This window comes from Toxorhynchites rutilus, chromosome 1, assembly GCF_029784135.1.
Source record: "Toxorhynchites rutilus septentrionalis strain SRP chromosome 1, ASM2978413v1, whole genome shotgun sequence".
Taxonomy (NCBI): domain Eukaryota; kingdom Metazoa; phylum Arthropoda; class Insecta; order Diptera; family Culicidae; genus Toxorhynchites; species Toxorhynchites rutilus.
The window spans coordinates 122,237,249-122,262,402 of record NC_073744.1 but is presented as its reverse complement, the minus strand read 5'-3'; the positions used below and the strand labels follow the sequence as shown (position 1 = coordinate 122,262,402).

Genomic DNA, 25,154 nt, shown 5'->3' with positions numbered 1-25,154 from the left:
AGTCATGTCCGCCACAGGACCGATACGGTCCCGACGAGGCCCTTGCAGCCAAGTGGTCCACCAAAGCACAAGTCCAACCGCCAGCCTTGTTTTGGATTGACTATGAATACCCTCATTCAGAGAAATCGAGAAAATTTCCTTTACGAAAAATTTCTAGACCGGCATTCGCCAGTATTCCTTCTATACCATTACATATGGTACATTCACACAGTAGCCATTTAGGCGTAAGAGTATTCTTTCTGTTCTTCCATTATCCAGTTGGACCACCGGACAGCGGAGACAGTTGAATGATCATTGTTGAGTTATATATAGAACAGCAGCCCGATGTGTCTTGCAGAGCAGAGCAGTTGTATGGATGAATCGATCTTATTTCGACCGTGGATCGATCTCCATCGCTGATGATTGTTGCGTGGACATAGCTATTCTGTAACAACACAAAGATGGTCAATGAGGGTCCTGAGTTTTGAACTCACGATGGATCGCTTACTAAGCGAACGCGCAACCAATGTGGCTACGGAGACCCCCCAGATCTTCGTCATAAAAATAAGCAAAAACTCGTTCGACTGTTAATAAAACACAGCTTTTACATGTGAAATACAGTGCCTCTTAAATTCTGTAAGTGTTGTTGCGCATTTAATATGTCTTGGCATCGAGTAGAACACATTTATTCCTTTGAAGTACAACGAATTTTGTGAAGCACATGACAAGAAATTAGGTGTTCAATCAATTCATTCGCGTTTCTAGTGTTATAACTATGAAAGTCACTTCCTCTTCCTTATCACACAAATATCGAGGCAGCAAACCATAAATTACTTTAAAAATGAACACCACAGTTAAATAAACAATTATTTGCTTCACGGATAACCATTGCAGAGCGTCCGACATTAAAGATGAGGAAGTGAATCTGTTACATTTTAGTATCAACCGCATTATTTTGTTTTGCAAGCGCTGTAATCTCGATATTTGTGTGTCATTGGCTAAAAATAAAATGGAAGAGCAAAAGTCTAAATGAGGAGAGATGATTGATTTGTATAGCTGTATTTTGCTGCAAATAGTTAAATCGTTTTACAATCGACATAAGATTCCATACTTTTTGGCAATTTTCTTGATGGCATTGTCAACGTGAGTGTTGAACTTGAGTTTGTCATCAATAATCACGCCAATATATTTAATGTCCCGAACTCGATCAACAGTCTCATTATCAATAACGATGGAGACGTTTTCATTTAAACGATTTCGCGAGATTGCCATATATTTAGTTTTACTTATGTCCAATTTCAATTGCTTATACTTCAACTATCTACTTAAAGAATGTAAATTTCCATTCAAATGTAAAACGACCTGATCTAAATCATTAGCTGCAATGAATAACACAGTATCATCTGCAAAAAGATTGATATCACAAAATCGTAAAACTCTTCACATGTCATTGATATACATAATAAATAAAAGGGGCCCTAATACACCTAATACACCAAATACACACTACATAAAAGTAGATAATTCGTTTTGTCAGTTCAGTATGGCTGATTTATTTTTTTAGAAAAACAAAAAATTACTTGTTTCTAAATGGGTACTTTTGGGGTGTGATATAAAAAAAATCGAATTGTTTTATGTTAAGAAATTATAACAACAAATAAAAACTAACAATTAATGACCAATATGACCCCCTTTCGCTTCGATAACCAACTAGCAACGCTTTGACATACACTTCACGAGTTTCTGGAGGTGTTGAGGGTGCACTTCGTCCCAAGCCTTCTTCATCGCAGCAAAATAGTTTCGTTTGTTTGTAACGTCAGTTTTATCCACCTTGTTGTCCAAAATCGCCTATAAATTCTCAACCGGATTGAAGTCGGGGCTTTGGGGTGGTCACATCATCGGTTTGGTCCGAGCGGATCGGAAGAATACACCTGTTTTCTTCGCAGTATGCTTCGGGTTCTTATCTTGCTGGAAGGTGTAGTCCCATTTCCAGCATAGATAGTTCAATTTTTCTAACAATAACTAATAATTCCGCGTTTGAAAAACGGATTCAAAAAGACGATCCTAAAAATGATTAATTTCAAATCCGAACTGCAGAACCGGGTGTTCTGCTATTCCCTACGAAACACGTTTCCGTTAATCCAAACAAGAGTTCTGAGTGCTTTAGCGTGTGTGTTTTTCGGAATAAAGAATGCGATAAAAGTCTCCGTAAACATTCTTTTCTTGCAAGAAGCACAACATGGTAAACATCACTATAAAAAGGGTGTTTTTTACTTCTTGAAATGGCATACAAGGAATTTCATGCTTGCTTGGAGCACAAAGTATGTGAAAATAATAAGTGAACAAATCAATGGGGTTCGAAAAGTTAAACAAAATGTCATGCCATGCAATGTTCCTCAAACTTGGGCCAGTAAATTTGTTGCAAAAGTGCCTGGTCTGTGGATTACATTTACGAATGGAGAAAAAGGGACACTCAGGATAAGTGCTTCAGTTTACGCCAACAAGCAGCAGATAAAATCAACTCCGGTGAACACCTCGTTATCCAAGCAAATGGGAACACCGAGATATATACTCAAACGGACCCACATTAAGATGAAGTTGTGTTAGAATAGACTTAGACGGCTCTTCAAAAAAGTGCCTTTTTCATGATTCTTGCCCCATTTTTAAGCCAACTTTATTTCCACTTACACTAACAAAAAACTACTCGTTACCTTTTCATGTCCATCTCCTCGGAATTATTTAAATTGTGTACACCTGTCCGACTATATAAACCGACATCCATCGAAGTCTCTAACATGGAAAACTTAATGTTCAACTATAATCACTCGATTGCTCAATGTTTACAACAATTATTCTGTCAGCTCGATTGCACAGCCCACAAATAATCCACTTAATTATTATTCAAATTATCAAAACTGTCAACAAGCAAAACTTGACTCTAAGAGTTGTTGACCGATGGACATTTATCGATTAACTAAGAAGTTGAGAATCTGCACCAAACAAACAAACAGACGAAAGAAGTCATCGGTAAGTGAGTTGCACACACACACGACGAATTACATTTTTTTATCGCAAACCTGAGGAGACCAACTGTGCCACCTTTCGCTGGAAGGGGTAAGGATTATTTTCTTATCGTGTCGGGCTACCGTGATTTATTGAACCTTGATTGGTGGTAATTATTTTTGTTTTACCATGCATACTCATAGTAACACAATAGGTTCGCATGGGTTGGCTAGCTCGCTAATCTTCGGAATGCCACCCCCGAGTGGAATTATAATCCTCGAATGATCGAGTGGATGCACATTTCACTTTCCACCTGCAACAAAAACAAATGTATCAATTTCGCGGCGAATGTTTTTAATACCTATAACGTGACAGTATAACAACTGCATGGAACGTAAATTCTCACATGCGGCAGAAACGGGTATAAATAGAATTGCCATGCGAAGGTGATCCGAAAATAGCTTACGCGTGTGTCACACACTTTGGATTCGGCGAAAAATTGGCCTGATTTTATTCGCTAGGCTTCCTGATAAAGCGATAGACACATAAGCGGCTCATCGGAGGTCGATAATCACCGAAGGGAGATAAGCTGGATAAAGTTTGAAAGTAGCTTTGCAATAGTTGCTGAGGATACAGGGTTCCACTGTAAGTATCGATAGTGAAACGACCTCAATATCTGTTTCAGCTCCCAAATTTGTTCCCATTCACCTGCAATTAAAAAATATCGCATTGAAACGTCACCACTCAAAAAATGGAAACAAACAAGTCCTAATGTTATTGCGATCATTTGCAAACCCATTCAGTGTACAAACGGTATTGCTCTGTTATATTTGGTATGTTCGTCGAGAATGTCTTGCTCAATGTACGACTTTATTATCCTGCTATATATGAAGCGAATGTCGTTACTGATTTCGGCGGAGTGCTATATTTGAGAATCTAAAATATCGGAACGAATTCTACGTGCGTCCGATGATCTCAGTGCGTAATAGAATACAGTAAGTGTTTTGTTCAATTTAAATGAAACTAAAAAATACAATTAGACAACGAAATGGAACTTGGAATTTTATCGATCATATTAGAAATTCAAGATAAAAGATTACCTACATCCTACAAATTGTTTTTATGTTGTTACAGTTCGGCTGAATGGTTCGAAAGGTTGACGTCTAGGTGGCGCCTCTTGCAAAAATCTACTTGACTATCACAAAGCACCATCTTTCAATTGTCAGAATTTGACATCAATCGGTCGATTGGTTCGTGAGTTACTGGATTGAGAGTGAAGAAACTTTTGTTATTGTGAAAAAAATGAAAAAAATCCGAAAAAAATCGTGTGGAATTGGGCTTCGAATTGCTTCCGCATCCACCGCATTCTTCAGATCTGGCCCCCAGTGACTATTTTCTATTCGCAGACCTGAAGAGAATGCTCGCTGGCAAGAAATTTGAGACCGATGATGAAGTGATTACCGAAAATGAGGCCTACTTTGAGGAATAACCTAAAGAGTACTATAAAAATGATATCGAAAAGTTGCAAGATCGCTAAATTCGCTGTATCGCCCTCGAAGGCAATTATGTTGAATAATAAAATTAAATTTTGCAAAAAAATAGTTTTACTGTGTTACCTTATAAACTTTTCAGCCGAACTGTTATGTGTGCGGGATGCGTTCTGTGGCTAATGAACTCGTCTTTTTTTTTACCTACACAGGTTCGTCAAAGATCTGATGTCTCTGCAAAATTTTCATTTAGCACTTTTAACGTTTAATTCTCAGTGTTAAAGTTCATCTAAAGTTGAAGTGTATTCCATTAAAAATTTCAGCAAATGTTAATCAATTATCGAAAAATTGGAATGATGTATTTTTGGAACATAAAAAAGTACAGGCAAATTAGAACAATAATCAAAGTTCAGATAAATGAAAACAATTTATGCTAAGGTTAGAACAGGTGATTATTTTAGCAAAGAAATCATTCAAATCACTAAAAAATCTGTCAGTTGACATTGTTAAAAAGCCGTTTACATTTCAATCAATGAAGTTTCGTCAGACTATGATATAACAAGAAGTAGGAATACGTCTAACCTTTCAATGTTTCAGTCAATTACATAAATTATTAGGAAATATCCCCTGCATTTTTCCTCCCTAAGGGTTTTATAGTAGAAATAGTGAAACATGTAAACAATGTAACGAATATAATAGGTGGGTTTTTCCGATTTTCCACGCCGCTCACATGCAGCCAGTATCATTCTTGCAGACAATTCGAGCGTTAGCTTAAATAGTATGGGTTTTTTTCTTCGATGTAGCGTTGCATTCAGCAAGCGGTGCTCTGGTTTCGATTTTTAGTTTCACTCTAGACAGCGATCAGTCAACACAATGTGCTATAGTTGAGAGTTCGAACGCTGATGTCCAAATCAACACTGCTCAGTGGAAGCATTCTGTGCGATGAAATATGCGTTTGTCTCCTAATCCTACCATGGAATATGATTGCTGTTTCTCTCTTCTGATTTGAGACTCTATTCCGCACATTTTGGTCTATGGTTTCAATTTTTAGCAGTAATTACGATTCGGAAGTTATCGAAGGCTGAGAGTTTAGGCTAAGATTTTAAATTGGCCTTTTCCAAGACTAGAGACAAATGAATTGCAAAAATTTAAAATCTCTATAATTTAACATTCTCTCTCTTAATTTTTTTGTTTCACTCTATACAGCGTTCAGCTAATAGTTTGTATTAAAGTTATGTGTTTTTCAATCTATTAATTGATTATTATCATTTTCGTCGAGAGAGAGAGAGAGAGAGAGAGAGCTTGTGCGAATTTTGAAATATTTTCGAGCTTATTTGGTTACGTTTCCAATCAGTCATTATTTTTTTGCGAATTGTAACCATTTTTTCCGGGTTCAAAAGAGTTCCGGGATCAAAGTGCAGCGCATTTCAAGCCAGATGTGTAAAAGGTAATTTCCATCGGTGAGAGCTGTGTTCTTCGGTTGAAAACTGAAGGTAAAAATTTATTCCACCGCCACTACACAATCGTTTCGGTTCGGATTTTCGGGTATCGTTCTGCAAAAGCTGCTGCAGTTGTTGTATTTGTGGATAATTTTTTTAAGAATGATTTTTTTGAGAGCATTGGAGGGTAATTTTGCTAAGAGATTCTGAAAATTTTCTATTGAATGTCCATGTAAGTTATTGACAGTCCTTGATGTACTCCCACGCCTTTCCGGTTATATCCTCTACAATACCCACTCCTCTTTTGAGGTTCATTCAACAACTCCACTACATTTCAGTTATGTTTCGAATTGGTTTTCATTGAAAGAAGTTCATGAAAACCACATACGGATTCAAACCAAAACTCTAATCAAGTCTCACAATCTTCTTAGTTAAATTCAACCATAATTTTGTTCTTGAATTTTTTGAATTTCATATCGAGTTTTCGCATTATCCATCTTTCACAAAAAATAAACAAATTACAAAAAAAGTCAAAAATATTCAGAGTCAAATCAGTGTGAATAACCAACTGATTGTATTTCCTAAACGAATCCGAACAGGCTAGTTTTACCAGAATTTAATACATTCTTTGTTACTCCATGTAAATTGATCATTAAAGATTGTCAGTTTCAGAAAAATGATATAAACACCTAGAGTCTTTTCGATCTCGTCGCCTCGTAAGCCACAAAAAACTACAATTTTTGGAAGCCTCGCCTTAAAATATGCTATGGATGCAGTCCAATATTTTTCATCAATTCACATAAAACCAATCATTTGCTGGTAAGAGATCGAATATCGTTTCAGCCGTTGTAAAGTAACGAATTTTCTACAATGGTTGTATATGACTGTAAAAACATCAATAAATAAAGACGTGTCTAAAAATTTCCGAAAAGGAATAAACATATAAGGTTTAAGCAAAAGCAGAACAATTTTCATTTCGGTCGATCGTTTTTTTCATGAAATTATTGTATGAAAACAAATACGTTATTTTGAAAAAAAAAAATAACGTCACCACCAGTATCTTGGTCTCAGGAAATAACGTATTTGTTCCATCAGCATTAATCCACAATTCGTAACTTCTTACATTTCTTTGGAAACGCATGAAAACAACAATGTATGCGTGTGATGCAAGAATATAGAAGTACTCTCCATAGCACGAGAATCGACGCGATGCTTTGATCGAGCAAAACATCTGTGTGTGATAGCGAAAATGTTGTCGGAAAATATTGTTGTTTACTCGCTGGCTGGGTAGAGACTGTGACTTAAAATCGCGAATGGCTTATTAATATTAATTAAGTAAGGTTATATTCAAACAGTTGGAGGTAAGGGTAGGTACACACAAATGAGCATACATGAAAAAATTAGAATGCTTCTATTTTTCCTCAATTTAAACCATTTACAGACCACAGGATTGTAACGTATTGTAATGTAAACAAATCTTAGAGAATTACCGATTTGATTGGTATGCAAATCATCAACATCCATTGGCAGCAGGAACAGTTATTAACGTTAACATTATTCCATCAAAACGTGATCTGTTTTCTGATTTGGCACCCGAAGTCCTACGTCAAAACAAGTATTGTGTTTAGTGTGGAACCTGAATCGATTTGAATCGTTTACTCGTTTGGCAGAGAATTGGTCTATAGTAGAATTTCATACCAACTCGACTGGCCATTGGTAGCACCATTTCAGATTGCAGTGGAATGCTGTTTGAAATTTGAAATTTCCATAAAGAAATGAGACTATTTTTTAAATAGTTTATTTCTTAAACTTTTAGGAAAAAAATAAAGACATATAAAATCGAAAAGTCGAAAAAGTAAATATAGAAAACTGTTGAAATTTTCATTAAAATATCAGAAAAGATGAAAAAAATTACACTTGAAGTTTTTTTTAAACGGTTTTATTTAGCTTGTAATGTTTGTATGTTTGTAAGTTTGTAACATGTTTGTAGCGCTGTCCAACATTAATATGAATTTGACCCCCATCCTGTTGACCGATTGATCTGAAATTAGGAACACACCTTCATCTCTGCAGTCACTATAAACTGCGTATTTCATGATCTTGAAAATTCAAGATGGCGACCGTTACAAAATGGTGGAACACATATTTCATCGAAACCTCATCAATATGTGTTTTTACAAAACCCCATCAATATGGATATCAAATGAAAGGGCTTGACTAGTAGAATACAGTTGTTTATGAAAAACGCAAATCCAAGATGGCGGACTGCATATTTTCTCAAAACCTTATTATTATGAGTATCAAATGAAAGGACTTGACTAGTAGAACACAGTAATTTATGAAAAATGCAAATCCAAGATGGCTTCCACTACAAACTGGCGGACTACATATTTTCTCAAAATTCTATTGTTATGGGTATCAAATGAAAGGGCTTGACTAGTAGAACACAGTTATTTATGAAAAATTCAAATCCAAGATGGCTGCCACTACCAAATGGCGGGCTACATATTTTCTCACAACCCGATTAATATGGGTATCAAATGAAAGGGCTTGAAAAGCAGATCACAGTAGATCATGAAAAATCCAAATCCAAAATGGCCGCAATCACAAAATAGCAAATTACTTTAATAAACGGTTTTATTTAGCTTGAACTGTTTGTATGTATATTTGTATGTCTATAGGGTTGTCCCACATTAATAGAAATTTGACCAATAGGAACTGGCCGAATTTATAAAGCACCTTTATTTCTGCAGTCATTTTAAAACTGCTTATCCTGAAAAATCCAATCTGGTCGCCGCTACAAAATAGCTGATTCCATATCATCGCAAAAAAAAGGTTGATTGATATATGTGTACGAACGAACTTGACTTGGAGAACACACTATGTATTTTCTGCAATCCACTCTATATCGGTATCAAATGAAATCATTTGACTGATAGAATATAGTACAATGGTTTTATTGTAGAGAATTTTTTTTTATTGTCGTCAATCATAATTGTAGACCAATACATTCTTAATACTACTTAAAACTAAAAAAAATCTAAAAAGAGTTGGCTGGATAATTTATCCGTTTAATTCAAAAGACGATTTTCACAAGTTACATAATCAACAAATCTGGGGGGGGTCTTCGTAGCCACTTGGTTACGCGTTCGCTTACCAAGCGATCGATCGTGAGTTCAAACTCAGGGCCCTCAATTGACCATCTTTGTGTTGTTATAGAATAACTACGTCCACGCAAACATCATCAGCGATGGAGATCGATCCACGGTCGAAATTAGAACGATTCATACATACAAAATGCTCTGCTCTGCAAGAAACATCGGGCTGCTGTTCTATAAATAACCCAACAATGATCAATATCAACTGTCTCCGCTGTCCGGTCTGCTGAACAATGGAAGAACAGAAAGAATACCCTTACGCCGAAATGGCTACTACTGTGTAATTTACCATAATGTAATGGAACAGAAAACTTAACGCCTAAATGGCTACTACTAACTACTGTGTAATTCACAATTTATGGAAACATAAACATATGTACATGTACACGAATAAACCCGGCTCTGTTACAGCTAAATGCTAATGAGCCTAATATATAAATAAATGGGATAAAAAAAAAAATCAACAAATTTTTATTTATTTATTTATTTCGTCAAACCAGCGTAGACTAAATATGCTGCCCAAATATTATAGTGAAATTTAACTATAAAGGGCGAACACGAAATTATTGCGACACCGAAAATGTCATGCCAATTTTCTTATAATGTTCAGAATCAAACCAAAATTTTAGGGTAGTTTTATACATATATTTACTTCAAAAATCAAAAGAATAGTTAATCGATGGAGCCTTGAGTGTAAAATTGAACGCATTTTGGCTTGATGCCCTCCATCAAAGTCTTTACAGTGTCATCCAGTACCAGTTACTCGGATTTTTTTTCATTTTCTTAACATGTCCTTCTCGTCTTTGACTGTCTTCTTGCTCTTCCGATGTTCCCGCTTCATTATTGCCCAGTACTGCTCCACCGGGCTCGGCTCCGGACAGTTTTGCGGGTTCATGTCCTTTGGAACAAAATGGACAGAATTGGCCTCATACCACTCCAGGATACTTTTAGAATAGTGGCATGATGCCAAATCTGGCCAAAATAGCGGAGCTTCGTCGTGCTGCTGCAAGAACGGCAAAAGGCGCTTCTCGAGGCACTCAGATTTGTAGATCTCGCCATTTACTGTGCCCTTTGTCATGAAAGGCTCACTCCTCAGTCCGCAAGAGCAGATGGCCTGCCAAACGAGATATTTGGAGGCGAACTTCGACATTTTGTTTTTCTTAAATTTGTCGTCCACATCGAACTTGCTCTTGCCGGTGAAAAACTCCAACCCCGGAATTTGCTTAAAATCGGCTTTTATATACGTTTCATCGTCCATCACACAGCAGCCATATTTTGTCAGCATCTTCTCGTAGAGCTTCCGTGCCCGAGTTTTAGCCGTCGATTGTTGCCGCTCATCGCGGTTTGGGAAGTTCTGTACCTTGTATGTATGTAGTCCAGCTCTCTTCTTTGCATTCTGGACGTAGCTCTGCAACATGCCGATCTTTTTAGCCAAATCACGGCTTGAGACATTGGGACCGTGGTCCAACGTCAACCGCTCCTGGAACCGCTTCAACACTCTGGAGACGGTTGAATGGTGAATGTTCAACATTTTTCCCAACTGCCGTTGCGACAGGTCAGGAAATTCCAGGTGTTTGGAAAGAATGTGTTCTCTCGACTCGTGTTGGTTCACCTCCATTTTCGTTGAATCGAAAAACACGACTTCGAGTTTGACAGCATGTAGACAATACACACCAATGAGAAAGTGTGCAAAATTTGGTTGATTTTTACTCAATGGTAAAAAAGTTATGCCCTGTTGAATGTGTCGCAATAATTTCGTGTTCGCCCTTTATCTTATTCTATTCAAATAGTCTTTGAGCATTGACCTAGACATGGTTACATCAATTATTTCACTGTGTTCGCACCGCTAGGCATCGTTCGTACAACATAAATCAAGCGCCAAACAAGCGTTCGCCATAGCATGCATACAGAGCCATACATTGGTGGCTTGAAACTACTAGGAATATAAAACACTTCTCATCATTTTGCGCTATTCTCAAAAGAAAGGCTTCTGTTAATATTACTGGCCTCGAAAAAAGTTGTCATCTTTCTCATGCTCGAGAGAAGCGTAGCTATCACCCTTAGTGGAGGAAGTTTTGCTACTGGCAAGCGAAACCACATACAAAATTCCAGAACGACATTTACTTTCTCGGTGACTTAACAAGCGAAATAAACTTTTTTTGTTGATAACAAAAAACGAAAACGGTAGCAATGCTTCATAGCGCTAATGCAATCCTAGCTGAAGGCAGTTTTGCAACTGGCACGCGAACCCAAATAACTTATAACATTCCAGTAAGACATTCAAGATGCTTGGTATTCCCCAAATATTTTTTTGACGCACAACCTTATGATGACGGAAAACAAACAATGTTAACTGCTTGGAAAACGACTGAATTATGCCACACAGCTTGTACTCTGCTGTAACACCCATCGATGCGAATTCGCTGATGAGTTTGTCAAGAGCGACCGCTTTTACCACCAGCGGGGGGAGCTTGATTATGGTTGCTTGCAGGGCTCGTTTCTTGCAGGGCTCGAGCCTGCCTTCCTCTTCTTCTTGTGCATTATACACTACGCGAAGCGTCCAATTTATGACGCGGAAAGAAAAAACACGATACGAATAACGCGAAAAACGAACATTCTTTCTTCGTTGTTCTTAAGAGGTTTTAAACTTTGAAGTTCATTCGCCTCTAAAAAACGAACAGAAAAACCAAACGACGATATCCAAGTTGGATTACCACTGGTGAGGTCCAATCTTAGATCGAAGCGCAGCGAAAGCAAAGTGAACTGGATTGCTCAACAGCCCGATGCCGAATGAAAGTTTGCCTCAGCGAAATCCACTGTTTATACTCTAGGCAAGTATTCCCCTTCATTCTTCTACTTTTCCTTTGTTCATGGGGACTTTGAATTCTACGATTTCCCCTCCGTTGGTCGTCGATAAGTTGCTCGTTATTGACAGGTCTGTTCGGTAAAGCACACAAATGGACAGAACAAATGTATGGGAAAATGGAAACGCCTCAAGTTTTCATGAATTTTAACCATTTACAAACCAGGGGATTCTAATGTAAAGCATAAAAACAAATCTTACGGAATTTCCGATTCGTTTAATATGTGAATCGCCAAAATCCGTTCGCGGCAAAAATAGTTGTTAACGTTAACTATATTTCATAAAAACGTGACCTGTTTTCTGATCTGGCACCCTTAATGAAAGACGTAGTTCTACGTCAAAAAATCGTAATAAAAATACAAACGCTTGGGATCCATCGCAATCGCCAAATCTGGTTTCTCCCAGCACCTCAAAAATTATTCGTGGAAAGTGTTTTCCATCGAATAAAGAAGTTTCTTCAGCAATTCACGGATATTTTCAAAGACTTTAGTAGAAGCACTTTACAGATGGGGAAAAAAAATCGGTGCAATCCGTGATTATTTTCGTCTGCAAACGCGTTCCCATGACAGCCTTCAGTCGAGTGGAGCGTAAATTCGAATCCAGTCAAATCATTTGTCAAATTCTAGCAGATCAAACATGCAAACGGCAAAATTTCACTGTCGCTTGTGTCAGTGTAAATCCAATGGACTTTATTCCACGAAAAACTTTAACGACTTTAACGATAGCCACCGTTATAAAATCGATACACAATAACAATAGAATGGATTCGTCAACAATCTGGGCAGATCTATATATTTAGAAGCCTGATGAAAGAATAATAAAGCAGAGATGATCCGAGATACACGATCTTCAATCTTCAATCCAAAACGACACTATGATAAAAAAGCCATGATAGTGGCTGAAACATGGTAGCTGAGCTTTCAAACTGACATATACCTTCCCGTGTCTAAATTGACAGACCTTGGGTATGAGTTCAATTCCCTCACAAAGTACAATAATTCCACTGAATTTTGCTAGTTCATGTATTATTTCCCTGCTTTTACCGCTATTGATTACTCCAATTTATATGTACTATCAAAACAAAAGCTCTAGTAAAAGCACATCAGTACGTCATCACTTCCTGGAAAACGGCATAGAAAATGCCTGAATTCTCGTTGCGTCTACCAACGAATCAGATTTGCATGCGCCGACGTCATCAGGGAAGCAAACAGAGGCAACAAGATTGATTGTACAGAGCATCAACCCTGCCTACCTATGGTGGGAATTTTCCGACCGCGTGGGAACATATTTCTACTTGGACCACAATCAAATTATTCAAATAAGATTTATTGTTTCGCCTAGAGAATGAGAAATGTGAGATTTCGCATCAATGAGAAAGTGATTCTAGCTACATACTTACATTGAGAACACGATCGATATTGTCTTCGTGATGACACCCATCTCGATTTTTTTGCTCTGATTTCGGTGCACTTCTCCTTCGATAATCGATGTAATTTATTCATTATTTTGTAACGGTAAACCTCACACATACACTCATCAGCTTTACTTTTTGCGCCACCACTTGTTGACAGTTCTTTCCGAAAATTATCCCACTTGACACTTGGTGCCAAAGCCACTCGTTGTTGTTAGCAGTGGCAGCAGCATCGGCAGACAAGACAAACACAAACACTTAATGCCATTATAATCACCCTACACACTGTGGTGGAATAATTTATGGTAATTTTTGGCACAAATTACGAATTGCTGCCGCAGTTAACCGCCCATCTAGAGGCACAGTGAAATGACTATTTGCTCCACTAGAAAGTACTTTTTGTGGCAAAGGGACGGAGGATGCTGCTTTTTACGCGGTGTTTATGATAATTAAATTTGTTACAAATTTATGACATTCGTTTGGATTCCGAAGAAATGCTGCAGCGCCAAGCCGCCACATAATGCCTGTGCAAATGTTAGTACAGGTATGGGTTGATATTCGCACATGGAAGTAGGAGTGTAATGGAATATGGAACAATAGAATATTCCACTTTTGGGTCATGCATGATTCGAATGGCTGATAACGAGATAACCAGATAAATGATTAATGATGAGCGAAAGATTATTGCTGATCCATCGATACGCGGGCGTAAAGATTAACAGATAGGCTTTCGGTATCGATTTGATGATAATGCGCGAAGTCAGCTGGTATCTAAACCAGCGAAATCGAGAAGGAATCTGGAAACAGTGTTCAAATGTATTGAATCTAAAACAAAACATTTGTTGAAAAAAAATCAAATTTAAAACTAGATAAATAATAATACGTCATCATTCTATTTTGACAGCTGTCAAAGTAAAGGGCCAATATATTACCCGAATCATGGACCATTGATCCTGAAAAAAATCCCCAAAATCAGACAAATCGTTATGAACGATAAACTGCTTGACCCCGCCCGCACGATTAAGGTTAATAATCCATTCTGGTTATTTCGTCTTGATTCAATGTGCGATGATCGAAACATGGCTAATTTTCCGATAAATTACATTCATTTGGGCGTGAAACACGTCTAATTGTGCATTGCCATTGCAATCCGCCGTGACTCACACCTCGGTTCGTTTATTTGCTATAAATTAACTTCCAGCTTCCACCCTTCATTCGGCATTCGGCGCGCATAGTTTGGTCAGAAGTTAATTGCTGTCGTTTCTCCCGGAAGTCAATCGAATGAACTTCCACTGCCCGAAATGCAACGAATTATATGAACGGCTTAGCTAGCGTTTGCTTCTTGGTTTTTATTTGCCATCGTATGGATTAGGTTGGCAAGGAAGTAACTTTGGTTGGGAAAAAGAGATATATTTGTAGTTGTTTTATATTTATTCTTACTCTTTTAACGGTATTAACTCCATAATTTTTTCGTTTGAATTGTTAGTTTAAAGAAAATTTTACAATGAAGCGCAAAATAGCGTTCTCGTCAATGTTGCCACATTAAAATCTGTATTTCCGAGCCAAAAAATCTTTTTTTATCTATAGTGAAAATAGAAAATCTGTATTAGAATCTGTATAACAAATTATGCACCTGATAAGACTTTTGCATTATTTTGCCTTAGATTTAAGTACGAAATAATAATTGCATACTTGTAGTAAAGTGTATATATTCTGCTTATCCATATTTTGAAGCTCGTGATCACTGGTATAGCTTGCCTGTAGTTTTCTGAATAAGACTATTTTTCAATTTCCAGGCCTATGCAAAAAGTTTACTGTGTAATTCTTTCTCGCACAGAGGTCTAATTTGATAAAAAATGTGTAATATCTTAGATTGAAAGATTTATAGACATAGAAACTTATGCCAAATAAAAAATAAAAAACATTTGAAAATGTATTTTTAGGGAAAAACGTCGGAAAAAGTTTATGCATTTAGTTCCGCGTCATAAACATTCATTGAATCCTCACTTTGCTCGTGGATGTTTCGACATCATGCAGGATTTAGCTTCGATGTCGTTTGACAACTGTACTGAGGCACTTCCCCCTTGGATTTCAACAAATAATATCGATTTGATAATTGCGTTCACAGTTTCTGTAGCGAGACGGTTTCAAACTTTTATTTTATTCGCATTGTATTGCGAAGAAACACGATTTATCTGTCATTTCTTGACACATTTGATAGTAGCAAAAATAGTTCAGTTCAGTACTGTTCGAATTGTCTGATTGAGTTTGTTAATTGTTGTGTAAACTGATCAAATATTTAAAAATTTGTTTATTTTGTTACAAAATCTGTATAAAGTCTGCATGGATATTCAATAATCTGTAATCTGTATATACAGTTTCTTGGTCAAAAAACATCTGTATCATTACAGAAAAATCTGTATATGTGGCAACACTGGTTCTCGTCAGGTAATTGCGGCTCCAACAAGACACGTCAAGTAGGTTGTATTGGTTGCTTGCACTTTCAAGATTATGAATCGATTCAAAAAATAAAACTTCAACAATAACAATAACCTCAAGGATTTACGAGAGCGTGTGAGCTTAAACTTACCAGAAAGAACATATTTTCTTTGAGGTGAATGATCGCTTGATGTGATTTTTGACGTAGAACTACGTCTTTCAGGAAGGGTGACGAATCAGAAAACAGGTCACGTTTTTATGAAATAAAGTTAACGTTAATAACTATTTTCACTGTGAACGAATTCTCATGATTTGCATACCAATCGAATCGAAAATTCTCTAAGATTTGTTTGATATGCTATACATTACAATTCGCCAAATCTCTAAACGGTTGAAATTCATGAAAACTTGAAGAATTTTCTTTTTCCCATATATTTGTTCTGCCGATTCGTGTGCTAACCCTACCCGTATTTCGAATGCTTATAACTTGAACGTTCTTTAATAGATCGAAATGATGTTTTCCATTGACAGGAAATATTTCTCCGCGTCTATCACAATTAATGAAATGTTATTTTTCATTAGATGAACAATTGAATAACTGTAAAATTTCAAGCGTTATCTAAACGCCCTAACTGCCAAGTATTGGTTGGCCCGATTTACAGTTTCCCCAACACATACTTGAAAATCGATGTACCTGTGGAAATCAACTTTGCAAATATACATGCATTCGGGGGTATTTTTGTTCCCACCGAGTTGTGTTTCCCTAACACGAACTTCTAAATCAATGTGCCTGGGGGAATCCGCTTTGTCGAAACATGCAAGTCGGGAGTAGTTTTTCCCACTGAGCTGGGTTTCCCTAACACGGACTTTAAAATTAATGTGTCAGGGGGAATCCGCTTTGCAAATACATGCAAGTCGGGGGTATTTTTGGTGTTGAGTACTTCTGTACTCGCTTGTCGTTGTGCAGACCGGAATATGTTCGTACTTTTTAACTGTAAAGCCTGGGAAAATCGTCATTTCGGATACTAGAGGTGAATGAACTTTCGCGGTTCGAAAACTACGTAAACATGATATGTGCAATAATTTCAGAGGGAAATGTAAAATACAATGATCGTTTCACAATTCTTCCGATCACATATTTTGGTAGTCCTGGCCTGATATGATAAACGTAAAAGAACGTTCATCAAATTTATTTGTAATGAAGAACATAATCTTTTACAAAAATTTCGATGCATTCTAAAATAATATTCGAAATGGTAAACAAGTGGATTTCATAATATAATTACGTAATTTTACGTCGAAAATATGCGGTCGTGTCCTAGATACACCCCTTACAATTTTTTAATAAAGATTATTATACGCTTACATCTAGAACTAACGTCAGACATTCATTTTATGAACTCAATTTTTTTATCCAAAATATATATTCTTATTAAGGCTCATATGGCTCAATATTGAACGAATAAATATTGATGGATTTGATCTATTCGATCTTATCTGTTTGCACTCATATGTATCTCGTAAACTATGTCTATTCTAACATAATCAGGTTTGGCAATACTACCGACAGAAAGTATTTTTTGGAACTCAAACTATATCCAACAAATTAGGGGTGCCACATTTGAAATTGGTTTATTATTAATCAGGTGTGCCATCTGTTCTAATTAATTATGTGTTGATTGTCGGATAACAAACAGAAGACATTTTTTATGTTGATTCGACGCGAAACTTGCTAAAATAATTCGTCACCCAACCAGTCTGTTACAGCAAAATATAACTTAGAGTTCAGAAGCATTTGATGTCCGTAATCTGCTGAATAACACAACTCGGAATGTTAAGGGCGCCAACACAATAATGCATCAAAGTTACTGTTAGTATGTCAATTTTCCCGGGAATGAAAACAATATTAAAAGGGCACTTGTTTGACAATATGTAGATCCTTCGAACGACTTCATCGGAACTTTGAACGCCATTACTCAAAAGAAGCCGACGAAAACTGCGATCAATTCGGAGGAAAATAATCAGAATAACAATAAAAAGAAAACAAAAATTAAAATAGCTTGTTTAGAAAATTATTTTCACTATCAGCATATAACGAATATAAAGAACAATATATCACGAAATTGCTCATCCGCAGCTCCGACCCTCAACATTTTTTTCGAAACTTTGTACATTCGATAGCCATTATCGATACGATTATCGATCTTTAGACCAATTTCTGCTATTTTTCATAAGGGCATGACCTAAAACACACATTTGCTTAAAAAATTATTTCGCGATTCTACGAAATTGTAGTTAAGAAGAAATATATCTATAATTAGATTCTATGTGTAATCCTGAATGAATAATATATCTATATACAGCCATTCCATGCCAAACCGATATAGTGGTTCTCATATTTTCGTGGAAAGTGGAAATTTTGTTCTTTGTCGTAAATCATTAGAACCGTTTTTTTTTGTTAGGGAGCCGATTTAGATGATCGACATATCAAATTAAAGCCTGATCAGCTGATCATGAAATTTTTTTTCCCATTTTTTCCACTACAAAAAATTATAACTTTTGATCTGCTGGACCGATTCAGATGATCGACATATATGATTTTTTTTTGTGGTGGCAAAATGGGAAAAAACGATTTTTCGGACCATCGGTTAACTTTGAAAAATCATAACTCAAAAACGGAAAAAACGCCTCCTTGGTTTCGAGATATGTTATTTGAAAAATCCTCAGCTTCCAAGAAAAAATATAAAAATATATAGCTCCTTTGGTCCCGACAAGCGTTGCCAATGTTCCAGTTTATACTGGATTCTCCCAGTTTTTTTCACTCGATCCAGTCAAACAGTTAAACCCTAAAATCTTCCAGTTTTTTCAAATATTATCCAGTTTTATCCAGTTTTTTATATGTTTCAGCTTCAGTTTTACCCATTTTATTTAAAATAAATTCAAAATGCATAAACAATATCCCTCACTCACGCTTCCTATCCCTGGCCCAGTTTAGTTTTTTTACATTTATCGTTCGTTCGATCCAATTTGTGTTTGCCTTGGATTGATCTTTCTTTTATTTCACACTCAACTCAGTGTTATTTTTTACTTGCTTACACTTCCAAATTTCTAGGTCCTCCTAGTTGAGACAAATTGAACTACCATTTCAACTAGCAAAGTTCATAGTCTTGCCCTAATAGGTGCATAGAGCCCGTGTGCTATGCTGGCTTTGAGTTTATATAATCATCAAATGTTACAGGCCCTCCAAATCATTTTAGATTTCAGAAGACCTTAGTGTCAATGAGTTCCATTGACTTTGATTGATATAAACATAAAACCCAAGTAATCTTGTCCTCGTTTACATCAATGAGATATTAGTGTTTAATGGTCTCTCAAAGGATTTTTAGTTCTAAATAGCGTTAATATTACGCATGATCTAAACTCTCCTATTTGATTCATATTTCGAAAAAAAAAATGCAGAATTTGCATAAAATACATGAGGACTATATTGTTTATTTAGCAAGTGTGTATACTGTGGATATTTTTCCAAAAGTATATTCTCGACCAGGAGGAAATACCTAAGGATACCTTATTTTGATCTTGATACCCAAATTCAGTTTGGACAAGTCTGATGTAAAAGTAAAATACTAAAGAATAATATCAAAATTAGAGAGAAATAGCTTTTCAATTCCAATATTTTGTAATTTCAATACCATAGTAACACTTGAGCAGCGTTGCTTTGGTATTGAATGTGCTCTTTTTAGTATGGAAATAATATTATGGGACTCGAGGAAAAAATATTCCACAATTTTGATACATAGATCACTGCATAAATTATTGCACGGAGACGTCTGTTTGAAAGTTTTGCGTGTTTTGGTTGAGTTCCTTTTCGTTGCAATTTTCAACGTCCGTATTCAAATGTTAACAAATGGGAGCTGAAACAAACCACGCAAGAACGTCGAACCGAAGATTTATTTTTCTTATCCTACGTTCTTCGTAAGTGAGAAAAAGATAGCAACGAATATGGTCAAACAGAACACTATCAAAAAATCAAAATTCGCGTTAGTAGAAAAAGAACAGAACATTGGAGTTAAATTCCGTGTTCCTATGCACCCTAATTAATCTGGACATGACATGTCATGAAGGACATGATGGACATGAAGCAAAAAATACGAGATTTTTCAAGTTTTACCCAAATGAAACCGTATTTTCTAGAAAGAAAGATCCTCAAATATTGTTTTATAGTAATGTTCGAGTAGTGGATAACATCATTTTGATCTCCTCGACTTTTATGATTAATTAATTGTTTATTTCGCCATTTTATGAACTGCATATGAATACGACACGAAGCTTCAAAGTAGATTTTATTTCCCAATCATTGGAATGGGTAAAAATCATTTTAAAGGCAATCTTTTTAAAATAAAACAGTTTTACAGGATCCAGTTTTCTTCCAGTTTTTTAAAGAGCGTTTTTTCCAGTTTTTTGAAAATTATTATCAAAAAATTATCAAAATCCGGATTTTTAGCGTTACGTATTTCGTGCACTACGCCAAAATGGATTATTCGGACCACCCTAAAAAGTAGAACCCCGATTATCCGCGATATAGTCGGGCTAGGCCATCGCGTATAACGAAAATCGCGGATAATGCAATACAAGACTAAAAATGAGGTACAAACGCGAAAAATATATATTTTAGCATGAAAACTATGTTTCATCAATACAGAAATTATTGAACTATCAATCTGTAAGGTCGTGTACATCAGTGATCAGATAATGTGGAAGCCATGACCAAAACAAAAAAGCAAGACTCTACCACTCACTGACAAATATCGGGAAGGTTTATAGATTTACTTTCGCGGATAATCCGCACCGCGGATCAACCGCTCGCGGATAATCGAGGTTCTACTGTGTATATATCACGTGTCACGGTGTTTGTTACCGAACTCCACTGAAACGGTTCGATCCATTTTGATGAAATGATGCACGAAAAAACTTGATAAGCATGAGAATAGGTTGTAAACTATATACGATACCGCTACTAAATATTTAATACCGATTAGAGTGCCTCTATGCAGAAAAAAATGTGAATATTTTTGTGTGTGTGTGTGTGTGTGTGAGCACAATGCAAGTCGGAAGAAATATCTTTGACGAAAAATGCCCGAAGAATGGAAGAACAAGATGAACATTGCACAAACATTAGATAACGTGATCCTGCCACAGGTACTCCATTCATTTTGAACATCATTACTCATTTTGACCTAATATTCATGAACATTTTTGAATGTATCAGACGTATAAAATAAACCAGTGTGCTCGATGAATTTTGTGTGATCGTATGATGTCATTACATGATGACGTGAGGCTTCAATTTGATATGTTGTTCATGTTAATCGGTTCAGTAGTTCAAAAGTTGTGAATTTTCGAAAAACGTCATTTTTGGACAACAGAGGAAAAATGATTTTTCGAACCGATGGTTCTTTGAAAAATCATATCTCATAAACGAAAATAATAGCATCTCTGATATCGAGATGTGTTGTGTGAAAAATCCCAGCTTTCAAAAAAATTTAAAGAATATGGTGCCCTCTAGTCCCAAGGCATGAAAACAATCAATAATTACGAAAATAAAATCCATCTTTTTTGCAAGTTCAATATTTTTTAATAAAAGGCTAACTCATAATTTGATATATAGATCATCTTAATCGGTTCAATGGTTCAAAAGTTATGAATTTTTAAAGAAAGTCATTTTTGGGGCGTTCATTTTAGGATAGGCTCCGTTAGATGAAAGACAGGAAACATTATTCACGGATACAGAAATCTGACAGTTACTAAGACATTCGTAAGCGAAGACACCCCTGAACTGTTTCCGGAACTACTCATAAATACTTTCCCCGTTCGATGTTTCAACGTTGTCATGCTTCATTACGGCATGTAGTTCTGATTCTTTCCTCTGATTATGAACTTGTCTCCAGAATTCCTTCGGACTGACTCACAATTTTTTTTGGATGTGGTTTGAGGCATTTGGATTTCTGTTAATTTCTTCAAAACGGCATAATTTTGTTTCGATTCTGTTAATGTTTTCATGTATCTTAACCGGAACACGAATCAAACCCATAGCTCTCACAACGAAATGACTCAATCCAAGATGAATAATTGTTAATCATCATTGAGAAAATGAATATTTTTATGTTTACAAATTCTTCAACAACAGAAAAATAAATTGTGTCGTCTACTCTGGCGGTATTGAAACACGACGCCTTCGGAGTTCCGCTCTCGACAATATGATTTCAATTGACCCTCATCGAAGCACTGAACCGAACAGTCATTCTTTCCTCCTGGGAGCGCCGTCAAAAATATCTGATGAATATAATATCATGACACACATAAAAAAAACCACGCGTGAGTGTGAGTTGGAAAAACAGCGGAAGTTATGCACCACCGATGTGCGGAGCGCATTTCTAGCATAATACACAGACCATCGAACACCGGGCTCAAAACACATTTCTACATCTCTCTGAAGGGTTCCTGTTTTTCAAACCGCCAGTTTCGATCTAGTTCATTAAAGTCAGAGCAAATAGCGCAACAGGCTAATGGCAAAACATAAATTGCATCTAATTAAACGTATTTTTCCTTCTTTTTCGCAACGGATTCTACTGTTAATGGCGGTCGGTTTTTGCTGAAAATATAGCGCCGCCACATGTGCGCGCGCCTTGGCTTCAGGCCACTGAGATATGAACGCCATGAAACCGTATCAAGTTTTTCAACACTACCTACTGCGCGCGAGGAAATAAAGTCATGTAATTTTTCATTTTCTTTATCGAAGCGTGAGAGAGGATTCAAAGGCGAAGGTGGCAAAATTTGGGCCGCCGCACGCAAAGCAAAAAGCGGTTGGAAATAATAACTGCCACCCGGTGGTGGGAGTGTTCTTTGCATTCGCATTTGACCGTTTGCACGTCATAAAAAAGTGTGTGCACGAACACCACCGTTCCGGTTGATTGTGATTGGATTGCGTATCAAAAAGGCAAATGAAACGCACATAAATACATTTATGTTTTCCGAGCCGACCCACTCCGATCGGCGGTTACCTACCCCCCGATGAATATGGTGTTTTTTTTCGCGACAGTAATATATTAATTAGCTCTAGATAAATACCACGAAGCAGACGTTGAACCGCAGAGTTCAACGGGGATGCCCTTGCGGTTGAATGCAGTTTGCGCATTAGAACCGACTCGATTGAACGATTTCCGTCTGCATATTTGTAACCAGGAAATGATTTTCTCACTTATAAAAGGCGTGAAATTATAACCTGATTTGGACACCGATTGCCAATGAACTTAAATTTAAGAGACGGGAAAATTCGGCCACCAATCATTTTCAGGCCTTATTGGAAAATCGATATAACACCTTCCATTATGTCTGAAATCTTGAATTAAACAGTGAAACATCAAGATCTTCTTATCGGACCTTAGTCACCACTTCTTCTGTAACCCATGGAAGCAACCGTGACACTTTAATTTGAGATTCTATTTTCGGTTCCATTGGGCAGCGCGTCTCCGCTTCCAGCTGCTATCAAAGACCATTCTATCGTAATTGCATCGAAGCCCTTCTTCAGCAAGGAGGGGGACTAAATAACAAAATAAAGCAAGCAGCAGTCGGCGGTTGTATGGGGGGAATGTCTGGGGGTGGGGTATCGTTCTGACCCAGTTTCCACGCATCGCTAACTCTTCGCTCTACCCAAGCCCTGCTCTTACTCTCAGTTCTTTACGAACTCCCGGGGCAAAGGAGCATATGTTCGGTTACCGCTTTCAATTTCGAGTGCCCTTTTCCACCCACTCCCACAGTAGCAGAAGTTTATTCATTAGCTGCATGTCACACAACATATTAGCTGCATGTACTAACAACGTACGAAGCTTGGATTGATAGCCGTTGATTGGCGCAAAATGAGAAGCGGGAAATCATTGATAGGGGTTTGTGATACTATGTTAGATTCTAACGGCGATATTTATTAGCAGCATAGCGCAAGAAGCAACCAATTCTTCAACGCTCCTGGTACCATGTGCACTACTGTGCAAACGACGGTGAGAACTCCCAAGCGGCGTCTACACAGTAGCACTCACGAAACGTAGGTTGATAAAACGGGCCGTGAGTGGTCAACCCCTTTACTCTAATTGCAAAGTTATGTTTAACTTGTTAAGTTATGTTGAGTTAGAGTAAGGTTATAAACAAATAGCAAGCACTTTCTGTCGATGGAAACGCCAGGCGGGTTCACACGGTCCGTGTCACGTGTACCACCGGTGTTATCGTTTTTTTTGCATTCTTCTTTTCCCGTCTTTCCGGCAATTTATGAAGCCCTTGTTAAAAGAATTGTTCGTCATTTGGAACAAGTTTGGGGTTATACAGATAGATAGTCAATTGTTTGCCTCCGCTATCGTTGAAATAATCACTAATAGGTGCAGCAACATAAGGTCAAGCGTTGTCGTTTTGGTCATTTTCTGGCGGCGTTTCAAGCAGGAAAAGTCGCCTATGATCGTTTGTCGGTTTTAGTTCATACGGTATCCATTTTTGTACCAATATTTTTTGTTGTTAGGAAGTTTTTAAATTTTTCATTACGAAAATGAAAATTATGCTAACGACTAAAAGAAAAACACTTTTTATTCAAAACTAGCTGACCCGGCAAACTTCGTCGCGCCCAAAATTTGTTTTTTGTTATCAATACCTTCAAACATTCACGTTCTCCTACTATGAGCAAGTTCATGGGTCCAATCGCAAAACTGTTCATTGATTGATCTTCTATTCGACCCCGTTGAATTTACCTTTTACTATAAAATTCCTAGTATTTCTAGCTAAACTCATCGTTATAATATCAGATTATTTTCAGACACAATTCTCGTTAAAAAAATTTCAACCACTTGCAAATAACATGTTTCTCCGTTACATGGAATAAATGTTTTATACAGAAAATATAATAGAATAAAGACAGCCGTAAATCGGACAATTCCTTCCTCGTGTTCTGCTCTTATCAACACATCCGGCGATCCTTTTTTGGTATAGATAGAAGAAGATATAGGAGAGCGTTTCATCACAATAAAATCCATTTCCAGTTTCGAACAAAGATCAATTTCGCTAGCGCAAACATCAAATGGACTAACAGCACTTGTCACTATGTAATTGTAGAACACATGGGAATTTAATTTTCCGAATTTTCGCTTTTTCCTTCAGAGTTTTCCGAAAATTTTCAATTGTCATGTTTGGTTGGAATATTTTTGGTTGAAATATGTGTAATATTTTTATGGGACCCCCTCTCCATTTCAGAGGAGGGAAGGGTGTCATACCATTATAGAAACATTTATCATACCCAAAAACCCTCACATCCCAAATTGTGTTTGATTTGTTCTTGAG

General features: G+C 36.9%; 2 protein-coding genes across 10 annotated transcripts in view; one reads left to right on the top strand and one right to left on the bottom strand.

The window, feature by feature from the left end:
• Positions 1 to 25,154, top strand: part of LOC129762280 (monocarboxylate transporter 12-like) — a 660,562-nt gene that overhangs the window by 156,154 nt on the left and 479,254 nt on the right. The window lies entirely within an intron of this gene.
• Positions 1 to 25,154, bottom strand: part of LOC129762279 (E3 ubiquitin-protein ligase HECW2) — a 117,151-nt gene that overhangs the window by 36,849 nt on the left and 55,148 nt on the right. For 3 of the 7 annotated variants that reach the window (XM_055760397.1, XM_055760396.1, XM_055760400.1), the window contains exon 2: positions 13,329 to 13,693. The exons of 1 other annotated variant lie outside the window; for it this stretch is intronic. In XM_055760397.1, coding sequence (XP_055616372.1) covers positions 13,329 to 13,369 — 41 coding nt within the window. In that variant the 5' untranslated portion in view covers positions 13,370 to 13,693. The remainder of the gene's footprint in view (positions 1 to 13,328; positions 13,694 to 25,154) is intronic. 3 more of the 7 variants (XM_055760398.1, XM_055760399.1, XM_055760401.1) reach the window with 1 other exon arrangement.